Source organism: Rhinocladiella mackenziei, assembly GCF_000835555.1.
Source record: "Rhinocladiella mackenziei CBS 650.93 unplaced genomic scaffold supercont1.2, whole genome shotgun sequence".
Lineage (NCBI taxonomy): Eukaryota > Fungi > Ascomycota > Eurotiomycetes > Chaetothyriales > Herpotrichiellaceae > Rhinocladiella > Rhinocladiella mackenziei.
The window spans coordinates 1123221-1143217 of record NW_013550603.1 but is presented as its reverse complement, the minus strand read 5'-3'; the positions used below and the strand labels follow the sequence as shown (position 1 = coordinate 1143217).

The 19997-nt window shown below is 51.8% G+C and overlaps 5 protein-coding genes across 5 annotated transcripts; 4 read left to right on the top strand and 1 right to left on the bottom strand.

Moving 5' to 3' along the window:
• Positions 1 to 4454: 4454 nt before the first annotated feature.
• On the top strand, positions 4455 to 6102 carry Z518_02217 (uncharacterized protein; the record flags this gene model as incomplete). Its single annotated transcript, XM_013419246.1, has 4 exons — positions 4455 to 4486; positions 4563 to 5466; positions 5525 to 5842; positions 5899 to 6102. 4 exons carry the CDS (start codon positions 4455 to 4457, stop codon positions 6100 to 6102), a joined length of 1458 nt encoding a protein of 485 aa, XP_013274700.1.
• Positions 6103 to 11516: 5414 nt separating this feature from the next.
• Positions 11517 to 12116, top strand: Z518_02216 (uncharacterized protein; the record flags this gene model as incomplete). The annotated part of the gene is made up of 1 exon (XM_013419245.1): positions 11517 to 12116. The coding sequence occupies one exon, from the start codon at positions 11517 to 11519 to the stop codon at positions 12114 to 12116; it is 600 nt and encodes a 199-aa protein (XP_013274699.1).
• Positions 12117 to 14112: 1996 nt separating this feature from the next.
• Positions 14113 to 14841, top strand: Z518_02215 (uncharacterized protein; the record flags this gene model as incomplete). Its single annotated transcript, XM_013419244.1, has 1 exon — positions 14113 to 14841. The coding sequence occupies one exon, from the start codon at positions 14113 to 14115 to the stop codon at positions 14839 to 14841; it is 729 nt and encodes a 242-aa protein (XP_013274698.1).
• A 422-nt stretch (positions 14842 to 15263) lies between these two features.
• On the top strand, positions 15264 to 17712 carry Z518_02214 (uncharacterized protein; the record flags this gene model as incomplete). The annotated part of the gene is made up of 3 exons (XM_013419243.1): positions 15264 to 15609; positions 15683 to 16086; positions 16144 to 17712. The coding sequence occupies 3 exons, from the start codon at positions 15264 to 15266 to the stop codon at positions 17710 to 17712; spliced, it is 2319 nt and encodes a 772-aa protein (XP_013274697.1).
• A 695-nt stretch (positions 17713 to 18407) lies between these two features.
• Z518_02213 (uncharacterized protein) lies at positions 18408 to 19759 on the bottom strand (the record flags this gene model as incomplete). Its single annotated transcript, XM_013419242.1, has 4 exons — positions 18408 to 19364; positions 19428 to 19571; positions 19635 to 19681; positions 19741 to 19759. The coding sequence occupies 4 exons, from the start codon at positions 19757 to 19759 to the stop codon at positions 18408 to 18410; spliced, it is 1167 nt and encodes a 388-aa protein (XP_013274696.1).
• Between the last annotated feature and the right edge of the window lie 238 nt (positions 19760 to 19997).

Genomic DNA, 19997 nt, shown 5'->3' with positions numbered 1-19997 from the left:
GTGATGACTAATATGCAAGCTCATGCATGACCGTTGAAAATAGCTGCATGGCTGACGCCGCGGCGGGGCCCTCCTCTGAAAGGGGTGCACTTCACAGTTTCAGCCATCTAATAGTGTAGAGAGATGAACGAGACCGGCCCTGCCAAAGGCAGAGCGCACTCAGTGATTCGAATCTCACTCTGGTTCCGTCAATACAGTTTGCTTGTGTGACGTCGGGTGCGCGACAGAAGCCGGTCCCTATGGGACAAGTACGGGATCCTGTTTGTAGGGGCATGTTTTGACGGTGGCTGCCGCTAGAAATGTATGAGATCGTTGATCGGTGATCGGGGGATCCAAGACCCAGATTCAGAGTCCAAGGGGGGTCCTTCGGGTTGAGGAGAACTTACACCCAAGAGCCCCGTCTGCTTTCGCCCAAGCCCCCAAGGCCCCCGAGCCTAATCCAGAGAAGGAAGCAGAGAACTCCGGTGGGGCTGATCGAAACAAACCGACTGTGGCCTAGTCGGGTTGGAATCTGCTCGCCACGTGTTTGTGGCGTCCTCCGTTCCAAAATGCAAACGATATCCACTCCCGTCCTGGCCAAAAGTAACTTTGCCGTTGCATGTTTCTTTGGGTCAAAGTTTGACGAGCGCGCGTCGAAGCCTGGACTCGGGGGGCCATTTACAGCTCTTTACCTTTGTGGACAACCGACTCTATCTTCCAGCCTCCGGTGTAGAAGAGGAACAAAGAAACACGACTTTTATTGTGGTGGCGTCAAGCCCACGTTGCATGGCTACCGTCCGATCTCAGGCCTCGGGTGGACAGAAATTACCTTTACGTATACTATGGCCTAAGTGATTGATGGCACATGGCAATGGCATCGTGATTGCGGAGTTCCTTCGCCGCTCATGGCCAGTGTGCTGCATCGTGTCCCAATTGCCTTTAGACCCAGGCCGAGTGTCTGCTACAAGGTGTCATCTCGGCGACATGCAATCTGATTTGGCTGTCAACTCTTCTCGACAGTTCACAGGATTCTCCTGGTGGGGCGAATGAATTAGCACCGGTTACCACAAGAGCCCTTCCGTCCGGACGAGATAGAGCGTGTTGTTACTGCTATTCAAAATTCAAGCTCCAAAATTGCTTAGAGTTGATCAGTCGATCTTTGATTTTCAGGTTAGGCTGCGTGGGCTTCCCAATTATTCAACATCATCTCGTGGATGTGCAGAAGCAATCCTCGAGGAGAAATACCCGGGAATATCCTCTCCGAGTCTCGCCTTCCTAGGTTTCACAACACCCAGGAGAGCAGCATCGGACCCTCGACCCAGTCATCCGGAAGACGAGATTCCTGACACCCGTCAATATGCAAGCTTCCAGCTCGTGGCGGTCCTGTAGGGGAGAAGTTCTTGTCGGATGACAGCAAAGACATGTCAGACAGAGGCGCGACGAGCCTGTAGCCAGAAATTGTGAGACAACCCGTGAAAGAGAACACTCCAGACTTCACGACCGCGAATGCAGGTTTGTCGGCATGTTTTCACAGCATTTGACCAACTATCATCAAAATTCCACGCAATATATTGTCGATCAATGCATCACTTTTATTTTTGAAGAAGCCAAATTGTGCTGACACCGACGTTGGGACCAGGTGCACCAACCTCAGTGCCCTCGGCACTCACCCTTGTTGTTCTATGAACACGTCGTCACAGAATTTACTTGGTAGAATGAGTAATGAAGAGTTTGGGATTCTGCGTTTCCCCGGCTTTGGCACATACCCTGCATGGACGACCCAAGAAAAATAGGCTGAAATGCAGGCCCCGCTGTAAGCGAGATTTCGGCGACAACTCCCAAAAGGATTAGATAACCGAGTTTAGATGGCGGGATCTGATGGAATGCAACTGTACGTCGGAGATGAAGCGAAGGTCAGACAGGAACGGTAGAGGGGAGAGGAAGAAGACGGCGCGGTATGACAGAAGATTCTAAGATGGCGGCGAGTCAAAATGGGCGCCAACCCTATGGTGACCTATCGATTCAAGGACGAAATATTGAATGGGCTCGAGGGTCTGGAGATCAAGCGGCGCCGATAACGTCGAAGCGCCGATCTGAGGAGAAGACGGGCTTTGAAAGGGAGTTCGGTTGGATGATAAACTTCGAGCTCCACGTGCAGTTGTGGGCGCATTGGTGCTCGTTCACGGTTGGTCGTTTCGGAGGGGGATTGCCTACTGTGCCTTAGTCTATCTGTCATGCAAAAGTGTCATTGCAAGAGGTCTTGGAGTCTCTGTGATAGTCCCAGTGCCAGACGTGGCAAGCAGTCCTCCTGCAGCCCTGGTGATTGGGGAGGGGGAGGCTCAGACTTTGAGGAGGGGGAGGTGCAGTGATCCACAGGGTGACGAAGAGCTTAAGTTCCCCAACGGATGGGCGTTGAGCCGTGCAAGCGTGAAGTACAGGAGAATGTACGCAGGGAGGAAGGGCGAAGGGATCTGGACGATCTGATCCCAGGGACGTTTCGGAAGAGAAACAACGGTCTCGAGTTCTTGACGGGTGTGGAGTGACCCAGGATTCCAGGACAGGTATGCGGTAATTATGGAGAGCATGTACCATCGTAATGCTGAAAAGGTTATGGGTAAATACCTGATGTTGGTACGCCGCCCACGGCAGGCAGGAAAGCGTGAAGAAAAGCCCAAGCCAGGCACCGGGCACTGGGCGGTAGAGCTCAGATTGTCAGATAGACTAAAGAAAGGGTTTAATTAGGGCTTGAGGCCAGGGAAAAAAAGGTTTTATGGTGGCGGATGAAGCGCTTCGGAAGTGGGCGGTGGAGTTGTTTCCCTGTGGGCTGGTCTTTGTCTCGAGTCAGAAGAGGAGAATCGAGCGAGGCGAGGTCTTGGGAACACGGAATGGAGACTGGAGAGAGTTAGCTAGGGGACGATGCTGGTGGTGCTCGATCCAGGATCCAGGATATAAGATAGAAAACAAGCACAACATAGTACCCACAGTACGTGAGGTAGGGCGATATGCGCAGTGCTAGAGAGAAAATTGAGAACTGGCTTTTTTGGGAGGGAGGAAGAGGGGGGAATTCGTAGTTTGGTATCCCTGCCCTCGGTAGAAGTAATAAGATCAGGCCGCACCTTTGGGTTGCTGGAATATGTGTTTGATAATGACATTGTATGGGGGCATTTGCAGAACCACAGCAGATCTACGGAGTCCTGAAGGATCTTCTGTACCGGTACCGCGTTCTTTGCCATACAAGCTCTGACGGTTACCAGTCACCACAGCGCAGCGCTGTTATACCCCCGGCTCCTGGCCCCATTAGCCTTGAACGCTAAGCACATCCCGCCTAGGGTCTCCCAATGCTACTGCGGCACATCGTCATTACATCAATAAAATAGTCCAGGAATCCGTGATCCTCCTCCGACTATCTCCCTTAGCATCTGGTATTGACGGTGCGTATCATCCATGATCACCGTCTACTGCAGTTGCCAGCCACCCTGTCCCCTGTCCACCACCACTGGGGAGCCTCCAAATCCACCCATCGTCAACGCCCGCCTGTTCCGTCCACCAAAATCGAATCGAGTCGCAGCCAGTGCCCAAAACACCATCTGCGTCCAAAAGGGCCACTCCTTCCATCCTTGAACAGAAGGCGCACTTGCCTTGGACATCCCTCACGACCACCATCCATCACCCAGGGCCGGGAGGCCCTGACCCTGTCCCGGGCTTGAACCCACTTCCTCTCTTCCCAAGTTTTTCTGGCAGCAGTCTAGTGGCAGTGGCATTACCCGCGTCAGACATTTTGGCTCCGTCGGTCCTCTAACTTGCCCACTTTGCCTCTGCATACCAAGTGTCCACCATTCAAGGGTCGAGTTTTGGGTTAAGTGCGATCTCTCGATCTGTTCTCCGCCCATCTCGCTCTCTAAGACTTGCTCATCTTCCATTCCCTCATCACCGTCACCATCCTCTCGACCCGAGGCCATCCAATCCCACTGGCACCACTTCCACCGACATATACACGCTCATCTCTGTTGATCTTCCGCCTTCTTCCTTCTGCCACTGACACCCCCTCCTTTCCTCTTGCGCATCTGTGCAGTTCGGCTGCCCTCTCGATCGACCATCCGACATCACCATATCTCAAGACACGAGGAAGTGTGTGTGCCGGGAGAGTCCGCGGCCTGGCCAGTCCACGATTTCATCGATCGAGAAAATCCTCCAGCGCCCGTTCCTTCTTCCGTGTGTAGAACAGACGCAAATATCGGAGCCCCGTCTTGAAGACCCTCTCTCGCATAGTCCATCTTCGAATTTATTGGTTCAACCACGACGCCGCCAGGATTCTGCGTTACGTTGCGACGGGCGATCTTGAAACCGCCTCGGATACATACATTGACAATAGGAATTTCTCCCCCGCAATTGATCCGCCCACATGGTTGACTGGGCCGCCTTGGGATCATACAAATAATTGCTGCTGAGAGGGGAATTGCGTTTTGATTGCCATCATGGCGACCATGGACGATGGCAGCAGGACGAGGTTGGTTTGGATGTCCATATCCTTGAGCGGGCTTGCCACGCCGGAGTCAAAATAGAGGCACTGACATGGAACCCAGGGACATATTGCCCTCGATCAGTCATTTCGATCTGGATAGGATCAATTCCGAAAAGAACGATCACTCCAGGTTTTCCATGATGAACGGTCTGAGCATTTCTACTGCGCCCTTGGCCAGTCCGACCACGACAATGTATTCCGGACCACCTCCACCATATTCGTGTGCGTCTTCGACAGCAGGTTCTGCTTCTGGATTGTCCGGCTACATCTCTCCACCCGAGTCCACCACGAGACGCTCCACCCGGGATGATAAGGATTCCCCCGGTCTTCGCAAGTCTCTACCATCCATTCATGAGGCCCTGGCGGACAATTCGATATCGTTTCCCGCCCCGTTATCCTCTTCGTCACAACACCAATCTCTTGCCACTCCTTCGACAGCGGTGGGCCAATCCTTCACAGAAGGCCCGAGACGCCCGGTCAATCCGTTTTCGCAGCCATCGTCCGGGCCTCCCGTTCTACGAGATGTGTTTGCCGGTACTCATAAGAGTGCCTCTGGACCGGTGGACACACAGACGACGAGGTCATCTATGTCTGCTGGGACCGCCCCTGATCCACGTCAGCCAGCGTCGCAGCATTTTAGTTATCCCACTTCGCCCCGATCCCATCCACCATCATCTTTCCGGTCTTCTTCGCTCACGAATACTTCATTTAACAACCACAACGAACATCCCCCCGCGAGGTCTCCCCAAGCCTATGAACAGCCGCGACCGCCGTTTCCATTTCCGCAAATCGCGAATCCCGCACCTTCCAACTACCCTCCGGCGCATGAACCATTTCAGTTCTCCGCAGGACAGAAACCGGAAGACACGCGAGGGCCTCATCCGAGACCAGATAGTGACATTCACTATAGTGACACGGTAAAGAGGCATTTAGACGTTTTCGATACCGAGATGGGCTTGAACGAAGTCTGTATTCTCCTTTCTAGAGATTCTAAAGATCAACCTCTATTCTAACCCGGCACAGATCAGTGAAGCCTCGGCCCGTACGCTCGATTTTGCCCGTATTTGGGCCCAGCGATATCATCAGGGCAGTCGTTCTGGCTATTTCCACGAGTCCCTCCCTGGGATTCATGAAGTCGACGATATCCTCCGACAATCCCACCGCATCTTTGAAAATCTGACTCACTTGCGAGAAGTTGTAGTCGCTCAACAGACGGCGATTTCTGAGCACCGTGCTCGACTGGCACGAACGACTCAGATGGAGGACGACTATCACGGAATCTCAGATGAGTACAGAGGGGTTGGATATGGACCAGGGGATGGAAAAAAGCCGCGACGCGGAGTGCGTACACACCCGTTTCCCCAGGGACAAACGTAGCAGCTAATGAGTCGTTACAGAAGGCCGCACCTCCAGGCCGATGCCATAGTTGCAATCGTGCCGAAACGCCTGAATGGCGCAGAGGTCCCGATGGCGCACGTACATTGTGCAATGCATGTGGACTACACTATGCGAAACTGACACGGAAAATGGGCGTCAACAAAGCAGCAGCTTTGACGGGCTCAAACCTTCGACCAAAACATCTGGACCCAACGCGGCCATGACGATAACCATGCTGGAAACTGAATGCTTGTTTACGTGCGCGGGAAAAGACCCATGCAGATAACGAACTCTACTTGTTGGTATATATACGCCATCTCTCTGAAGAGATGATGATTACGATTACATGGTTGAAGACACGGTGTTTCTTTTCTGATGAGAATTTGTCATTGGGTGTTGGAGGTCTAATTGTCTGGTTTTGAATCGTGCATTATCAAGAGCTACGAAAGCGATGTCTTTTGCTGATGTGACTGTACAGAGGAAGCCTTTTGAACGGAAATGACCAAAAAGCTTTGGGAGGGGATCGGCGTCTCTTTGCATAGTCTTGATGCCTTTTTAGAGGCGTCCTTGGGATCATGGGCGAAGATGTCGCTTGTGACATGTGGGATTGTTTCTGATACCCCGAACGGCCGCCTTATTAGAGGCATGTGGAGCATTTTGGCTCCCTGAAAATATGTTTTATGATATTGTTATTACTTAGTATCAAAAAGAGGAGGAACAGAGGACAAGGGTATTTCGTGGAAAAGAGGCCCGGAGTCGAGGGAGGTTGAGGGCATGCTTGTACGGATACAAGTCGTCCAGTCTTCTGATGGCGTGGAAATAGCGGAAAAAAACAGGCACTGAGCAAGGGTTGTGTACTCGTCCCATCGGCAATCATGGATCGCGATAGCCTGCGACTACCGTGGACCAGGAAGAAAAAAGGCATTAACCAGTGATCAATGGAAAAGCCTGTTCCAGCCTCTCTCAACCTTTGACCGGATAGCTCTATCATCTTTGCTCCCTTCGCACAGAATATGGCATCGTCAAAGTCCTGATGCCTCCGTGATCTCAAACCCTTTTCTGTCTTCATTGTCCCTGAAGCAAACCAACCCTGGAGCTCTCGAGATTTGGCTGTTCTCGGCCCTGCCAGCACGACGATAACCGTTCTTCCTGTCTGGCGTTCTTCACGACCAGCCGGGGGCTCCTGGAATTCCCGGCGGCTGCTCACGTGTTGGACGATGCAAGCTGGGGTTGGCGGGCTCACCGTTGGCGAGAGGGCAAAAAAAGCTGCAAAGCGACCTCTGCTAGATGACAGATCGAGATTGTGGTTGCTAGTGTAGCTCCACCAGGCTTGCCCAGAAGGAATCCCCGGTCTACCGCACGCACTGCATCGATTGTGTCTCAGGACTGCGAGTGGTTGTGTCGGAGGCGGCGGCGGCCAAAAAATGGGGGGTCAGCAACTAAGCATCAGCCCTCAATATCAGGCCACTCGATGAGCCTTCAATACCAACAACAATACAGGTCTATCACAAATTGAACGGCGGCAAGAATTCTGGTTTGACGTACTAAGACACAAATATGCAAGCGACCTCTCTAGGCTTAATCGTCCCCATCGCTCAAACGGCCGTTGGCCAGGCCTCTCAGCCTGGAAACACTGGAGCACGACAGGATTCGTCGTGATCAGCAGCGCCGTCTGTATATCGCCAGCCGTGATCAGCACTTTCCTTGTGCCGCTTAACCCGTTTCTGCTTTGCCAAACAGCTCCTTAACCCATGCACCATGCGGAAGTTTGAGGAGGTTGATTCAAAGATTATCACACAAGACGGTCAACGGATCCGGATGGGGATACAAGAGAGGATGGACACGGAGAAAAACACATGAAATATGATCTAATTATTGGTCGATGCCGTTATTCCGACAAAACTGTGCACAAGTACAGAAATTTGTCTTTGCGGATGCGAGAACGAGACGCTATTTGCTCTCCGCCCAAGTCCAGGAGTTGCTCGATACACGCCGCGAGTGTGCTACCGGAAGATCTCCGGAGTAGTCCGCTGTCATCTACTCGGAAAGATCCCTCCGTGCCACTGAGGTTGGTTTTTGCTGAGATGAGGTGTGGATGCCAGTGGTTTTGGATACCCTTGATGATCTGACACCACGACGGAGAATGGTTGATGGGCATATGAATATTGTATATACTAGGGAGCAAACTGCGTAGGGCCGTGGGTATTTTGCTCGAGAATCTCCGTTGTCGATAAATACCCAGGCGCAGGCGTAGTTGTAGGGCGCAAGGGCGCCCCCTCCCCCCGTTCCAGTCCATCTTCCTCGGCTACAACCCAAATCCATCCAATATTTTTCCCATCCTAGAACATCCAAAAGGCTATCCAAGGCAATATGATGGCGCATCGATTTGACACAGAGGCAGTGCAACCAATGACGGAACCGTTGAACGCCTCCGAGCCGTGCGTATTCGTCTTCATTCGCGACGCCTGGAGTGCTTCAATCTACAAGCACTCCTGTGTCCACTAGTTCAGCATCAGACTTCATCATCTAAGCTTAAGAGGGGCTATTCGAGAGGGGCTAGACTCATCGATGGGATACTTCCAGACGCGGCTACAGCCAAAGAACGAGAGGGCCAAAAAGGCAATGAGACACCGAGGCAGTCACCAGGGGCAGATTCACAACGGCTGATCACCCTCACCCTTGTCTCCCATCGTCCCTCGCAGCCAGCAGCCAGAAGCCTCCAACCGAACCCGTCTGTTTGAACCACAAGCCAAAAAGCCTAAAATCGTCAAAAAGCAAACATGGTTCACTAGTCTTTCATTACTATTCCGCCTCCCGCGCTCCGCCCGTCTGCCTATTCTTGTTGACTACCATGTAAAGATGTGGGAAGGAGGGACAACGCTCAGCGCCATACGAAGCGGACAATACGAAGATCCAGGTGGCACTGTCAGCACATGAGCGGGTATTTTACCCTCGGATCGCTGCTAAGAAATCGGCCACAACCAAACGGCACCAATGCAAAAGTTCCCACAATGCGCAACTCCACTCAGAGGCTCCCATCAAGCTGTCTCTCCCGTCGCTTTTCCGCCTGACCCTGGCGTCGATGCCTCTCCACTATTCAGGTCAAGTGTGATCGAGGATCGCCCTCTTCCACTTGCCTGCTCGCCTCAACTTGTCAAGTCTCTTTCTGTGGCGTTGCAACCGAGATGAGATGTGCGTGAAGCGAAATGCCTAACATCTCGAATAGGCCATTCAACCGTTGAATTTTCTCCAGGACGGAGGGTGCGTCTTCGCCCTGCCGATTGCTATTCACGGCCCAGCAGCGTACTCTGTATGTGTGGTAAATCATGCACACAGGGCCCTTTTCTCCAATATGTCGAAAAAGACCCTGTTTCATATCCTTTTCGCATCAGGGGTTCTCGGGTCTCTAAAGTCACACTTAGGAGCCATCTTTTGTCACAAAAAAGACTCGAATAGCACCAAATCTATTCCTAAAATGCCGAGAAACCCTGCCAGCCACACATGATCCACTCCTGGAACTGATACTATTCTTTCGACGAACTCCTCCTCCCGGGATACCGTTGCGCTGATGACGGATTCAAGACAGGAAAAGCTTACCTACCACACCCTACCAAGCAGCGCAGAATGAGGACCCTTCTAGCGATATCCAGAAACAAAGCCGATCATCATGACCTGTCACAGCATGAGAACTTGTCTCTCGCTTCGTTGGGAATGTCAGACTACTAGCCCTCCGTGACCTCGTATCACCAACTATGAATCGACTTGTACGGCTAAGACGAGTCGCTAATCGTCCTATTCAGTAATCTATCCGGCGACGAGATGATCTAGAGGCCGGCATAATGGCCTTTGCAAACAAGACCTCCCGTGATCTATCATCTCCATTCACAACCGACAGATTTTCTCCGAGTAAAGACGTTTGGTCGTCCCCCGATGTTGTCTTACTCCGAGTCGTTCGCACCGCCCCTCACACTGCAGGGGAGAAATTTTTCTCCCTCCCAACTGTATCCATTTGGCCTACCAGCGAGGGCGTCATTCTGTTGACATGGCTTGATTCGAGTTCGTCCGTCCTCCCTAGACGGCTTGAATCAGCCCTGCAGGATTGAGGCTACTGCCCGATCACTCGCTGTTCATGTAGGTGATGATACCCCTTCAGATACTATCTAGCTGTTATCCAGGCAAATCCCTGGGTTTACAGGAGTTTGCATATCTGGTCCTGCGGTGCGAAACATGATCTGACGTGTCGAGAAGGCATGGATCGATCGTCCCCGGCTTACATGGCCCCTGACTTCCTGATACCCTGTTTTGTACACCGACGATTGTCCAGCGTTTGGTATGAATAAATCGTTACATGTATGAAACAGTTCTGTCTTACGAAAGGGGGCGCCAAGTATCAGCTTTCGAGACAATACTGTTGCTCCAGTCTGGCACAGAGGCAATACTATCCTGGTACTGCCAAAAAGAACAAGTCGATCTCTATTAGAACAACGTACTATCTAAATACTCGCACCAGTCGGTGACGGTGCTCCCTTTGCACTCTATTCCACTAAATTCTTTACCGCTCGAGACTGTGCGCTTCCCGACTCTTCGTTTAACCCGGACAGAACGCCATGAAATAGCGGAATTTAGAGGAATACAACGACAGACCACCAGATTTCAAGATTGGACAACAACTCCGTTCCAAGGATCATTGGGCTTGCCAGCTCTTAGCGAGTCCATTCAATGCTCTATGATTTACCTCCCATTACCCCATAATCCAACATTGGAGATCACACAGGTCAGAGTCTTGACAAATCCTTGCTGCAGGATGAAAAATCTATGAGACGTTGATTGTTAGAACTCACTAAGCTCATACCGGACAAATATGCGCGCATCGGACTGAGTGGAATGTTTATGGGGACGGGTGGTTCCTCCCCTTGATCCAGGAAGGCCTGGAAATTTCCATCGTTATGCATGTGCCCATCTTATTGATCACTGCAAGGGATCTGTGAAAGTGTGTCTGCCCGAGGCCTGCATACTGACAAGGTGACTCAACATATTTCGGCATGCAATTAATACCGCTGGTTCGGCAAGCAAACTCGCAGAGACCGTTGGGAATAAACTTTCAGGCCTATTTTACTGCCCCCCCTTTGGTGTTTAGGCTATTCACCATTCACCATCTGCTCATCGCTTGTCTGCCAGAGAATAGAGAGTTCTCCCGTCTCCGTTTCGGTCTCGGGTTTTAATACATAGACGGCGAAAATATGGGAGATCTTGCACATTGAACCCTTCCTCTTGGTTCGTTTCCTCTAAATAGACACAGCAGCATCATGGGCTGAAGGCTTTTCGGATTACCCACCAAATGGTATCATTGGCATGTTGTTCGTGACGGCTCGTGATGGGATCATACTGCCAACAAAAGCCTTCGTGACGTCGCTTCTTCATCCTGACATCCTGAACTTTGCCGGATGGGATTTGGACCAAGTGGAATGCTGAATCTGTCGTGTTAGCCTGCGAGAGAGAGGGGACGTTGAAGCCGTTTAGGGACCTTGTACAGAACGATGCTCCTGGCAAATTGTTCGAAATGTTCGGGTTGCACAAAAGCAGAGGTCATTGCCGGCTCTGACCTGGTACGGTCAGCTATGCAAAGTGGTGTCTTTCAATGCCTAAGTATCTTCAGATCCTTGAAAAGGAATTTCGTGCTGATGTGACTGACATGACGGACCAGAGAAGCATAGAAATATCCGAACTTCTGAGTCAGCAGACCGTGAGCGGCTTTCATCCTTGGGTCGAAGGCGTTCCACAACACAGGGATTTGATATCTTGTTCCAAACAACGAATGCGGCCACTTCGTTTTCCTTCCTATCCTCAAAGACGCCTGAGGAACCGAACCAAAAGAATTTTCAAACCCAAAAGCAACCCTCCCGACTGCTCTGGAAATTTTTCGTCGGCACCCAATGTCTGGGCCCCTGAGCTGCAAAAGACTGGCACGGATGATCCCTGGAAAACGGGACAAACGCTAAGAGGATGCACGTTGTTCATTCAGACCAACTGGTCAGACCGGTCTCTACCACGGATGGAAAATCAGAACCCTGCATATCGACACGGAGAAACTGCGATGCCGCGTGGCATGTACACGGCCGATACAGACTTCTGGGCCTCTACGGTCCAGTCGAACACCGTTGCCATTGATAGAACACACACCTATTGTCGCCCTGCCAATAGCCCGCCTTACATTCCCGAACGGTCTGGAGATACTTGAATAATTGATCGAGGCGCCGCAGTCGCTGATTGATACCGACCGTGTAGACGGTAGGGAAATGAACAGCACTCCTATCAAGGTGAGTAAGTCTGTACCAATCCCTCTCCCTGCACCAGAACACGCGCTGATCAGATCACCTCGAATAGGTCTGAGTCGTGTGCAATACGTTTATACTACGACGATATCTTCACGCACAAGACACATTGCAAGATATCTTATGTCGACGGAGTTGCTGCGGTACAGAAGATCATGGACACTTCCACAAAAGACAACGATGTGCATGATTATGTGCGGGCTACACATCCGGTTCGGACCAAAGGCATTTTGCTTTGAGGATTTATTTCCCCGTGTTGAGCCAGGACACAGCTTTTCTGATTGCAGCAGGGTTCCATACTCACGATTCTCCCTGGTTGGATGTATCTCTGAAGATTCTAATTAAGCCAACGAACGTATCTCGACCTCTCATTGCTCTTCTGCATCATAGCTTTCTAGAGACCGCCCATCCCATTCCTCGGGCCTCTGGATTGTTGTGTTTGTCTCTCATTCATGATTGGGTTCGACCAAATCCTCCGGTTCCTTCCATAATGATGACAAAACCCATTGCAATAGGGAAAGCCCGGGAGGAACTTTTTGTTCACGGCCACAAGTCAGTTCGAACCCGCCCTGACTTCATACAATACGAAAGGCTACCTACGGGAAGGAGGTGAATCGATGTAGAACGACAACTTACTACTCGGCCACAGCACCTCTGGCTTGATCGGGGCGAGTCGTTCTCTTTCTGCAAACATCCGGGTCACTGTCCAGCTATGGGTCACTGTTCCTATCTCCGTATTATGGCAGGCGACGGCTTCCATACCATGGCTAGAGTTAACTGCGATGACCCCACGCCAGTCCAAACGCCAGAACCCTTGACGATTCCATATCACAACAAAATGGCTGTTTGATAACCAGGGGGCTCGATCTCATGTATGAATGTACCCCCAATCACCACAAGTCCTTCCAAGACACATATCAACCATGAGCGTCTTCGCGATACTACTGACAGCTACTTTCTTCAAGTAGCAGCCTCAAGCTCTCGCCAATGCCACTGGAGCAACCCCTCAATTCAGCTTGGTGTAAGTTATGGCGACGAGACATATCCGCCAGGGTACCACTTTGAGGACAGAACTGGTCAATGCGAGAACAGTCTATTCGGACTGCACGAAGACAAGATGCGATAAAGCAGGACTCAGTTACCATCATATAACGGAGCAATTGTCATGATCGTCGTTGTTACAGCTAACCAAAAGATGGTGGATGATCCGGTCCTGGCTGGTGCAACGCAGCTACTGAGAGAGCTGAGAGATTGTGGCCGTCCTGCTGGCCAGGTTGTGGGTGAGGCATCGTATTGGATAGAAATCTCCAGAAGTCTCATCAGGCATATTTGTTGTCAAACGGGAGCATGCTATGTCGGAACTTTGGTCGGAAGGTCCACTACGAAACTTCCTCAACGCAGTGTTTAGTATGTATAAGCTTTCTTAATTGATGGCACCCTCTGACATTTTGGGTGGAGTACCGACAAAAAGGGTCCTAGCGGCGGCAAGGCTCTGGCGCAGCCTTGACCCTGCATATTCACGTTAGATGCTGTCAGGGGGGTTTTTTTTCCCTTTCGTCTCGTATATTCAAGTCTTGGCACGGATGAAAGTTCAAGGCTTGGAGAGGTGATCCTAATTTACACGTTCTAAGTTTTAGTCGTTTCAATTGGTGAGTCAATTGGTGAAATTCTAGTAGATCTCCCTATCTACTCAGCCATGCAACGTAAATATATGGCCGTCTTCTTCGAATCCCAAACGGCAAGTCAACGTAGTTAATTCGAAACATGCAGGAGATGACTCATCGGTGACCCTGTTGTCGGTATGTCAGTCGCATTGACGCTGTGTAAAACACCAGCTTCAACCCGCTGGACTTCACCACCACAACACCCACTCGGTTCTCTTCAACGTCGTCTGTGTCGATCATGGCAGCTTCAGCAACTACTGGCGCCAACATCTCAGTCACCTCTCTGGCGACCGGCAATGGCGCATCATCGTCCTCTTCAACGCCCTCACTACCTCGAGTCACAACATCCCAATCGTCCGAATACTGTCATCGTCTTGCCGACATCGTGTCGCGAGCTAGTGTGGCCGACCCATTGAACATTGTCTTCCAACAAGAAAAGACCGGCCAGTCGACCGCCGTCACATCGGATCTCCTCTACACCGCTGCCAAAGACCGTGTAGATACCAAAGTTGCCGGGGGTGCCCTTGTCGTGGAGGCAGCGGAATTTGCAGCGGTGGCGTGTTGGGAGCCTCCGTCAGCCATCCCACCGCTCCTTACCGACAGCAAGCTGCAGGCGATGGCCCTGGAAAGACCGGTCTTTACAGAGTTCGTCCGAGATGTTCAGGACGCAAGGCTGGCTTGTCTGGGCGAGGGGCAGCTCTACTGGTCCCTGTCGCTCATGGCGCGCGACCCGGAACGGAAGGACAAGGGAGCGGTCAGAGCGGTGATCGAGCCTTATGTGAAGAGGGCCAAAGCGGAGGGACTCCCTCTCTGGCTAGTGGCAGGGAATCCTCGGGCGAGGGACGTGTATGCGTACTTTGGGTTCAGAGTCGTCCATACCATTATATCGTACCCGCGAGACAGGACTGAAGGAGACGAAGGAGTGCCTACATGGTGTATGGTCTGTAATTGGCCGGTTGAGAAGTAGAGGCAGGTTGATAGACTACGCCATAAGAAGTGTGGCAGTGAAGTGGGGTACGACACGATACCCCGGAATATTCGCTGGACATCCCCTAAGAGCTCGAGGATTCGCCCATATTCTGGCATATCATGTACGAGGTCCGACATGGCCTTGCGTCAAGGCTCCTTATTCTTCCAGCCATCCGATATTTTCACTACCATCACCAAAGCTACTTGTATGACTCTATCCATAAGTGCTCTCTAGTGCTAATTGTTGGTGGTAAACCCCCCAGCCCTCGCCGCTTCCCGTCCGCCAAGTTGAATTCAAACATCCTCGGCTTCTGCTCTCTCGTCCTCCGGTCTCCGACCTCCGACCTCGACAAACATCTCGACCGCCTGTTGATTACAATTCCCATTTCCTATGTCAGAAATTCGACCCCGGCCCTCTCAATGCCGCTGCAAAATGGAAACCCCTCGACTCCCCGGACCTCGAACCGAGTGACCAAGAAAAGAGCCTCTCAAGCCTGCCATCACTGCCGCACGCGAAAAGTCAAATGCGACCTCGTCAAGTCCGGAGTCCCCTGTCATAACTGCAGCTCGGATGGCATAGAATGCGTCATTGTCGAATCCAGACGGAGCAGGAAATATCGCCTTCAGAAGCGTCAATTGAACTGCCTCGTTTCTCTCCCTCCTTTGACTCAGGCCCAACCCAAACCTCCATCGGGCCCTTATGATGGTACCAACAATCCGCCATCAATCGCTACGAACACGACTGAATCGACTAAAGGCGTATCTGGTTAGTGGGATCCATGGCTGCTTTGATATCGCCAAATTTGCGCGGTTGTATGCTAACCCACCCAAATTCCAAGACCATGCAACAGCGCCGTCAATGACAAACTCCCACTTCCACACCCCCCCGGCCAGAACACTCTCCGTTAAAGTTTTACCTTGCGTGCGTCCTCCTCCGTCGCAAATAAGTCCAGATGACTTTGATTTCCTCGCCCGTCGGGGAGCTCTCACCATCCCCGACGTTGAGCTCCGCGATCAGCTTTTTCGATGCTTTGCGCTCTACGTGTCTCCGTACTTACCGGTTGTTGACCTTGAAGACCTTTTCGACTCTCTTGATGGCAAGCCAAACTCCTCGAAGATCAGTCTCATCCTCCTGCAAGCGATCATGTTTGCCGGGACTGCGTTTGTCGATTGGCATTTCCTTCAAGAAGCAGGCTACGAAACTCGAAGAGCCGCCAGAGGCGATTTTTATCAAAAGATTAAAGTGAGAGAGCCCGCCATGGGGAGAGACGCGTACGCGACGTTAACTGGTTTCTACTAGCTCCTTTACGACTTTGACTGGGAAGCCGATCGGGTCTCCGTAATTCAATCACTTCTCATTATCAACTACTGGTACGTGTCTGAAAACGATCAAAAAGACCCCTGGCATTGGCTCGGGGTCTGTGTCTCACTGGCTACGAGCATCGGCATGAATCAACCCGCGACCTATGCCAGAAAAGACCCCCGAACTAGCCGCCTGTGGAGACGGATTTGGTGGGCTTGTGTCATGCGAGATCGAATAATGGCTGTCAGTATGCGAAGACCGTTGCGTATCAAAGACGAAGACATCAACCTCCCATTGCTCACGTTAGACGATTTCGAAACTCGATCTATTAATGTCTCTTCCGTCCAGCCGCTTCGGGATTGCCCTTTTCTGACGGACATCGCCACCAGGAGAATGTTGGCCGATCTGTGTTTGGCCAAAGTGAAACTCCTGGTGTCTATCGGCCATATTATCAGGCATTTTTACCACCTGCGCGGTTTTGGTGGATCAACTGCTGAAGTGACGATGCTGTACGCCCCCAAGAAATCTGATGACAATGGCAACGAGGTTGCCGCCCTGCAAGATGATCTCGATACGTGGTATAGGAATTTACCCGTCAGCTGCTGGTTAATCATGGACAACAACAATGGCGGCACACATGACACGGTTGAGGACGTTCTCTTCTTACACCGTTCTGTGCTGAAAATGCTCTTTTTGATGGCCTCGGAATCTCTCAACCGACCCCAGACCTTGTCAAAAACCCGGTCACTCTCGGAACAAAGGTCGACCAGCAAGGTCAAGGAGGCTGCTGACAAGATGTCCGAGATGATTCAACACCTCCACGACCGTGACCTGGTGCGCTTCCTCCCTCCTCTCTCTGTGAGTTTCATGCTTCTTGCGATCGCCGTATTCTTGGTCGAGATTAAATCCAAGGGCCAAGGATTTGGCGCCCTCCCGGGCGAGCAGTTCCACCACTGTATCCGAGCACTTTTGCGGTTGAGGGACATTTGGCCTATTGCCGACTCGGCATGCCTTTTGATCGGACAGATGATCACCAAGAGTCACGCCGGCGGCATGTCCACCCCTGGTATCCAACCAGCCCCAATAGGGGTGACCGGTCGCTTGGATCCTTTGCCGCAACCACCAGAACATTCTGGACGGATTACGGCTCAGGCATTCGAATATGAAAATGCAGGCGGGCCAGAGGCGTCTTCTCCGCCACCGTCTGATCCCAAACCCTCTTCTCTCGTACACGAGGGTCAGCCAGTGATGGGACCTGAGGGACCACCACCAGCAGTAACGACTTCAGAACTCCTCGACGACCCAGCCTATTCATGGACGGCCTCGGATTTCGACATGGACTTCGGTTCCATCACCAACGGCCATGCCCTACACATGGACCTAGCCTTGGCCGAGTGGGATGTCACGGGGGTTTATGAGAACGGCCTATTGGATTTCCAGGGTGATGAGGGAAATAGCACGGCTTATACATCAGCTGGACCGTCAATCATCCCTGAGACGTGGAATGCCCCTGCTGACCCGGGCCCATATATGGAACCTTTCCAACCGCCTCCCCATCCCATTTAAACCATTACTCGTGACTGATGGGAAAGTAGGACGAAGATCCACATTGCTGTACTTTGGGAGCGAAATCTCCACTATGTCTGTACGGACATAACAACTTGCGAAGTACAGTTGATGAGAAGTCGTTGGCTGTGCGGTCTTCGAAGTTCTAAGCTTATGCTCCTGGAAGATTTGTACATGAAGATGTCAACGTAGGATGTGGTATATCTAACCCAAATGAGGATTCCCGAATCCAGTTCACATACACAAGACTCCAAACTTACTGAGTTGTAGTAGGTCGAAATTTGGGCGCTGTATTTAGTTTTAGAAGGGGGCTTCGACTTCTCTTCTTGTTTTATTGGAACGGACTTTTTCTCTCCAACGGAGTTCTTGAAACCCGGCTCGCACGTAGATCCATCAGCATCGTTCCTCGATCGTCCTGGCTCGCTCGCACTCACCTCGTGCTTCCAACGGCACGGTATGGAGTGTGGTAGTGGAAAATGTCAAGCCGCTCTCTGGTCATCGTATGAGGAGGCCCGTCGGCCTGAAAAGGCATGTCAGGGCCAATCCTCACGAGCCCATCCTCCGAACAATCCGCACACAGCACTTTCACTGAGCCGCGAGATCATGACACCTCACACTTACATCTCTTCTTTCCTATGTTGGACCGCCCTTTTATTCTCCCACCCCGCCTCTCTTCCCCCAAACCAACTCCTAGACTATCTGGGCCCCAACTTGTCCAAAATCCTGGGACCTTGTTCCATCCACTCCTGCTTGGAGATCCACATGTTCTCCTTGTCAGCCATGATGTTTGCCAAAACGGCACCACCGAGGAAAACCATGTGTCGTCGCCGAGGGGGATCTTCTATCCTCACTTTGAATTTGTTTAGCCGTTCCGGATTCCCGCCCAGCACGCGCATCAACCAGAGTTGTTTGAGCTCCTTTTCTAGGCGCGATGGCAGGCCAGGGTACATGCTGCTGCCGCCAGAGAGGACAATGGCCTTGTACAACGATGAGCGCACGTCGACGTCGGCGGCTTGAATCGTGTTGAAGAGAAACTCCGCGATGCCGGGTTGCTCGACGTCCACCAAGTGTGGTTGGAAGAGACATTCAGGAGCTTCGAAGCGTTCACTGCCCACTCGGATCACACGGCCGTCGGGTAAAGTGTAGGATTCCACCAGGACGGTAGTGTCCTCAGACAGGCGCTGGTCCAGGGCGAGATCGTAGGAAACATAGCAGAGTTTCTCTTTGATTTGGCGGACGGTTTCAAAGTCGGCGGTTCGGTTTAGAGCGTAGCCTCGTCGGAGGAGGAGTGCAATCAAGTTGCGTGTTACATCTCGACCAGCCACGTCAAGACGGCGTGTGAGGTGGTTGAGGACTGTAGATTCGTAGACCGGCACGATGTGGGTGACACCGTCACCAGAGTCAACGACAACGCCTGAAGACAGACCTTGGGCGTACAACGCCAGCACCGCCTGAATGGCCACGTACACCCCACCGAAGTTGTAGTTCTCGAACATGACTTGACACATCTGCTCGCGGTTTTTAAGAGGATTCATGGGTGGCTCGGTAAGGAGGATCTTCCGGCCTGTTGTGTCGATTCGAAGTTTTTCATTGAAGGTAAAATCCCAGAGATGCATCATGTCGTCCCACTTCTTGATGATGCCATTTTCCATCTAGCAATACGATCGTCAGCAAGGAGACCAAAATCCACCGGAGGGCACTTTGTGATCGCATACAGGATAACTAATCTGTAACATTGATCTTGCAGCGGCAGCTTCATCTCCACACATAATATCCTTGACCACAATGTCGCCTGCCCGCTCTTCCGCACGAAGGATGGGCCTACCCACGATGGAGGGGAACTGATATTCAGGGAAGTTCTAGCGGCACCATGGGTTAATCTTGAGGAGTTTATTGTCAGAAGAGGTCAAAAGAGGGCGCACTTGAGCGGCATAGCCAACTTTGAGGAAACCAGTACCCCCATCGAGGACTATTGTGTCCGTGTCAGCAGATTACTCCCGGTTGCGGCTTTTGGGGGGAACATGATACCAATAGGTGGTTCGGCCATGATGCTGGAAATTTACAAAGATCTCGGCGCAGACTATTCTTGCATGCGGCGGGAGAGCGTCGACAAGGCAAGAGAGGGGAATGAACAGCTATATTGTAGAGACTGAGGAAGATACTGAGGGTCGTAGCCAGTTGTTCAGACACGAGACGTATGCGCAATGAGGAGCAAGGCGCTGTTGGTCCAAGATTCGCAGCCAAGATTTCTCCAGGTCCACCTGCGAGAAGGGGGGGGGGGGGGG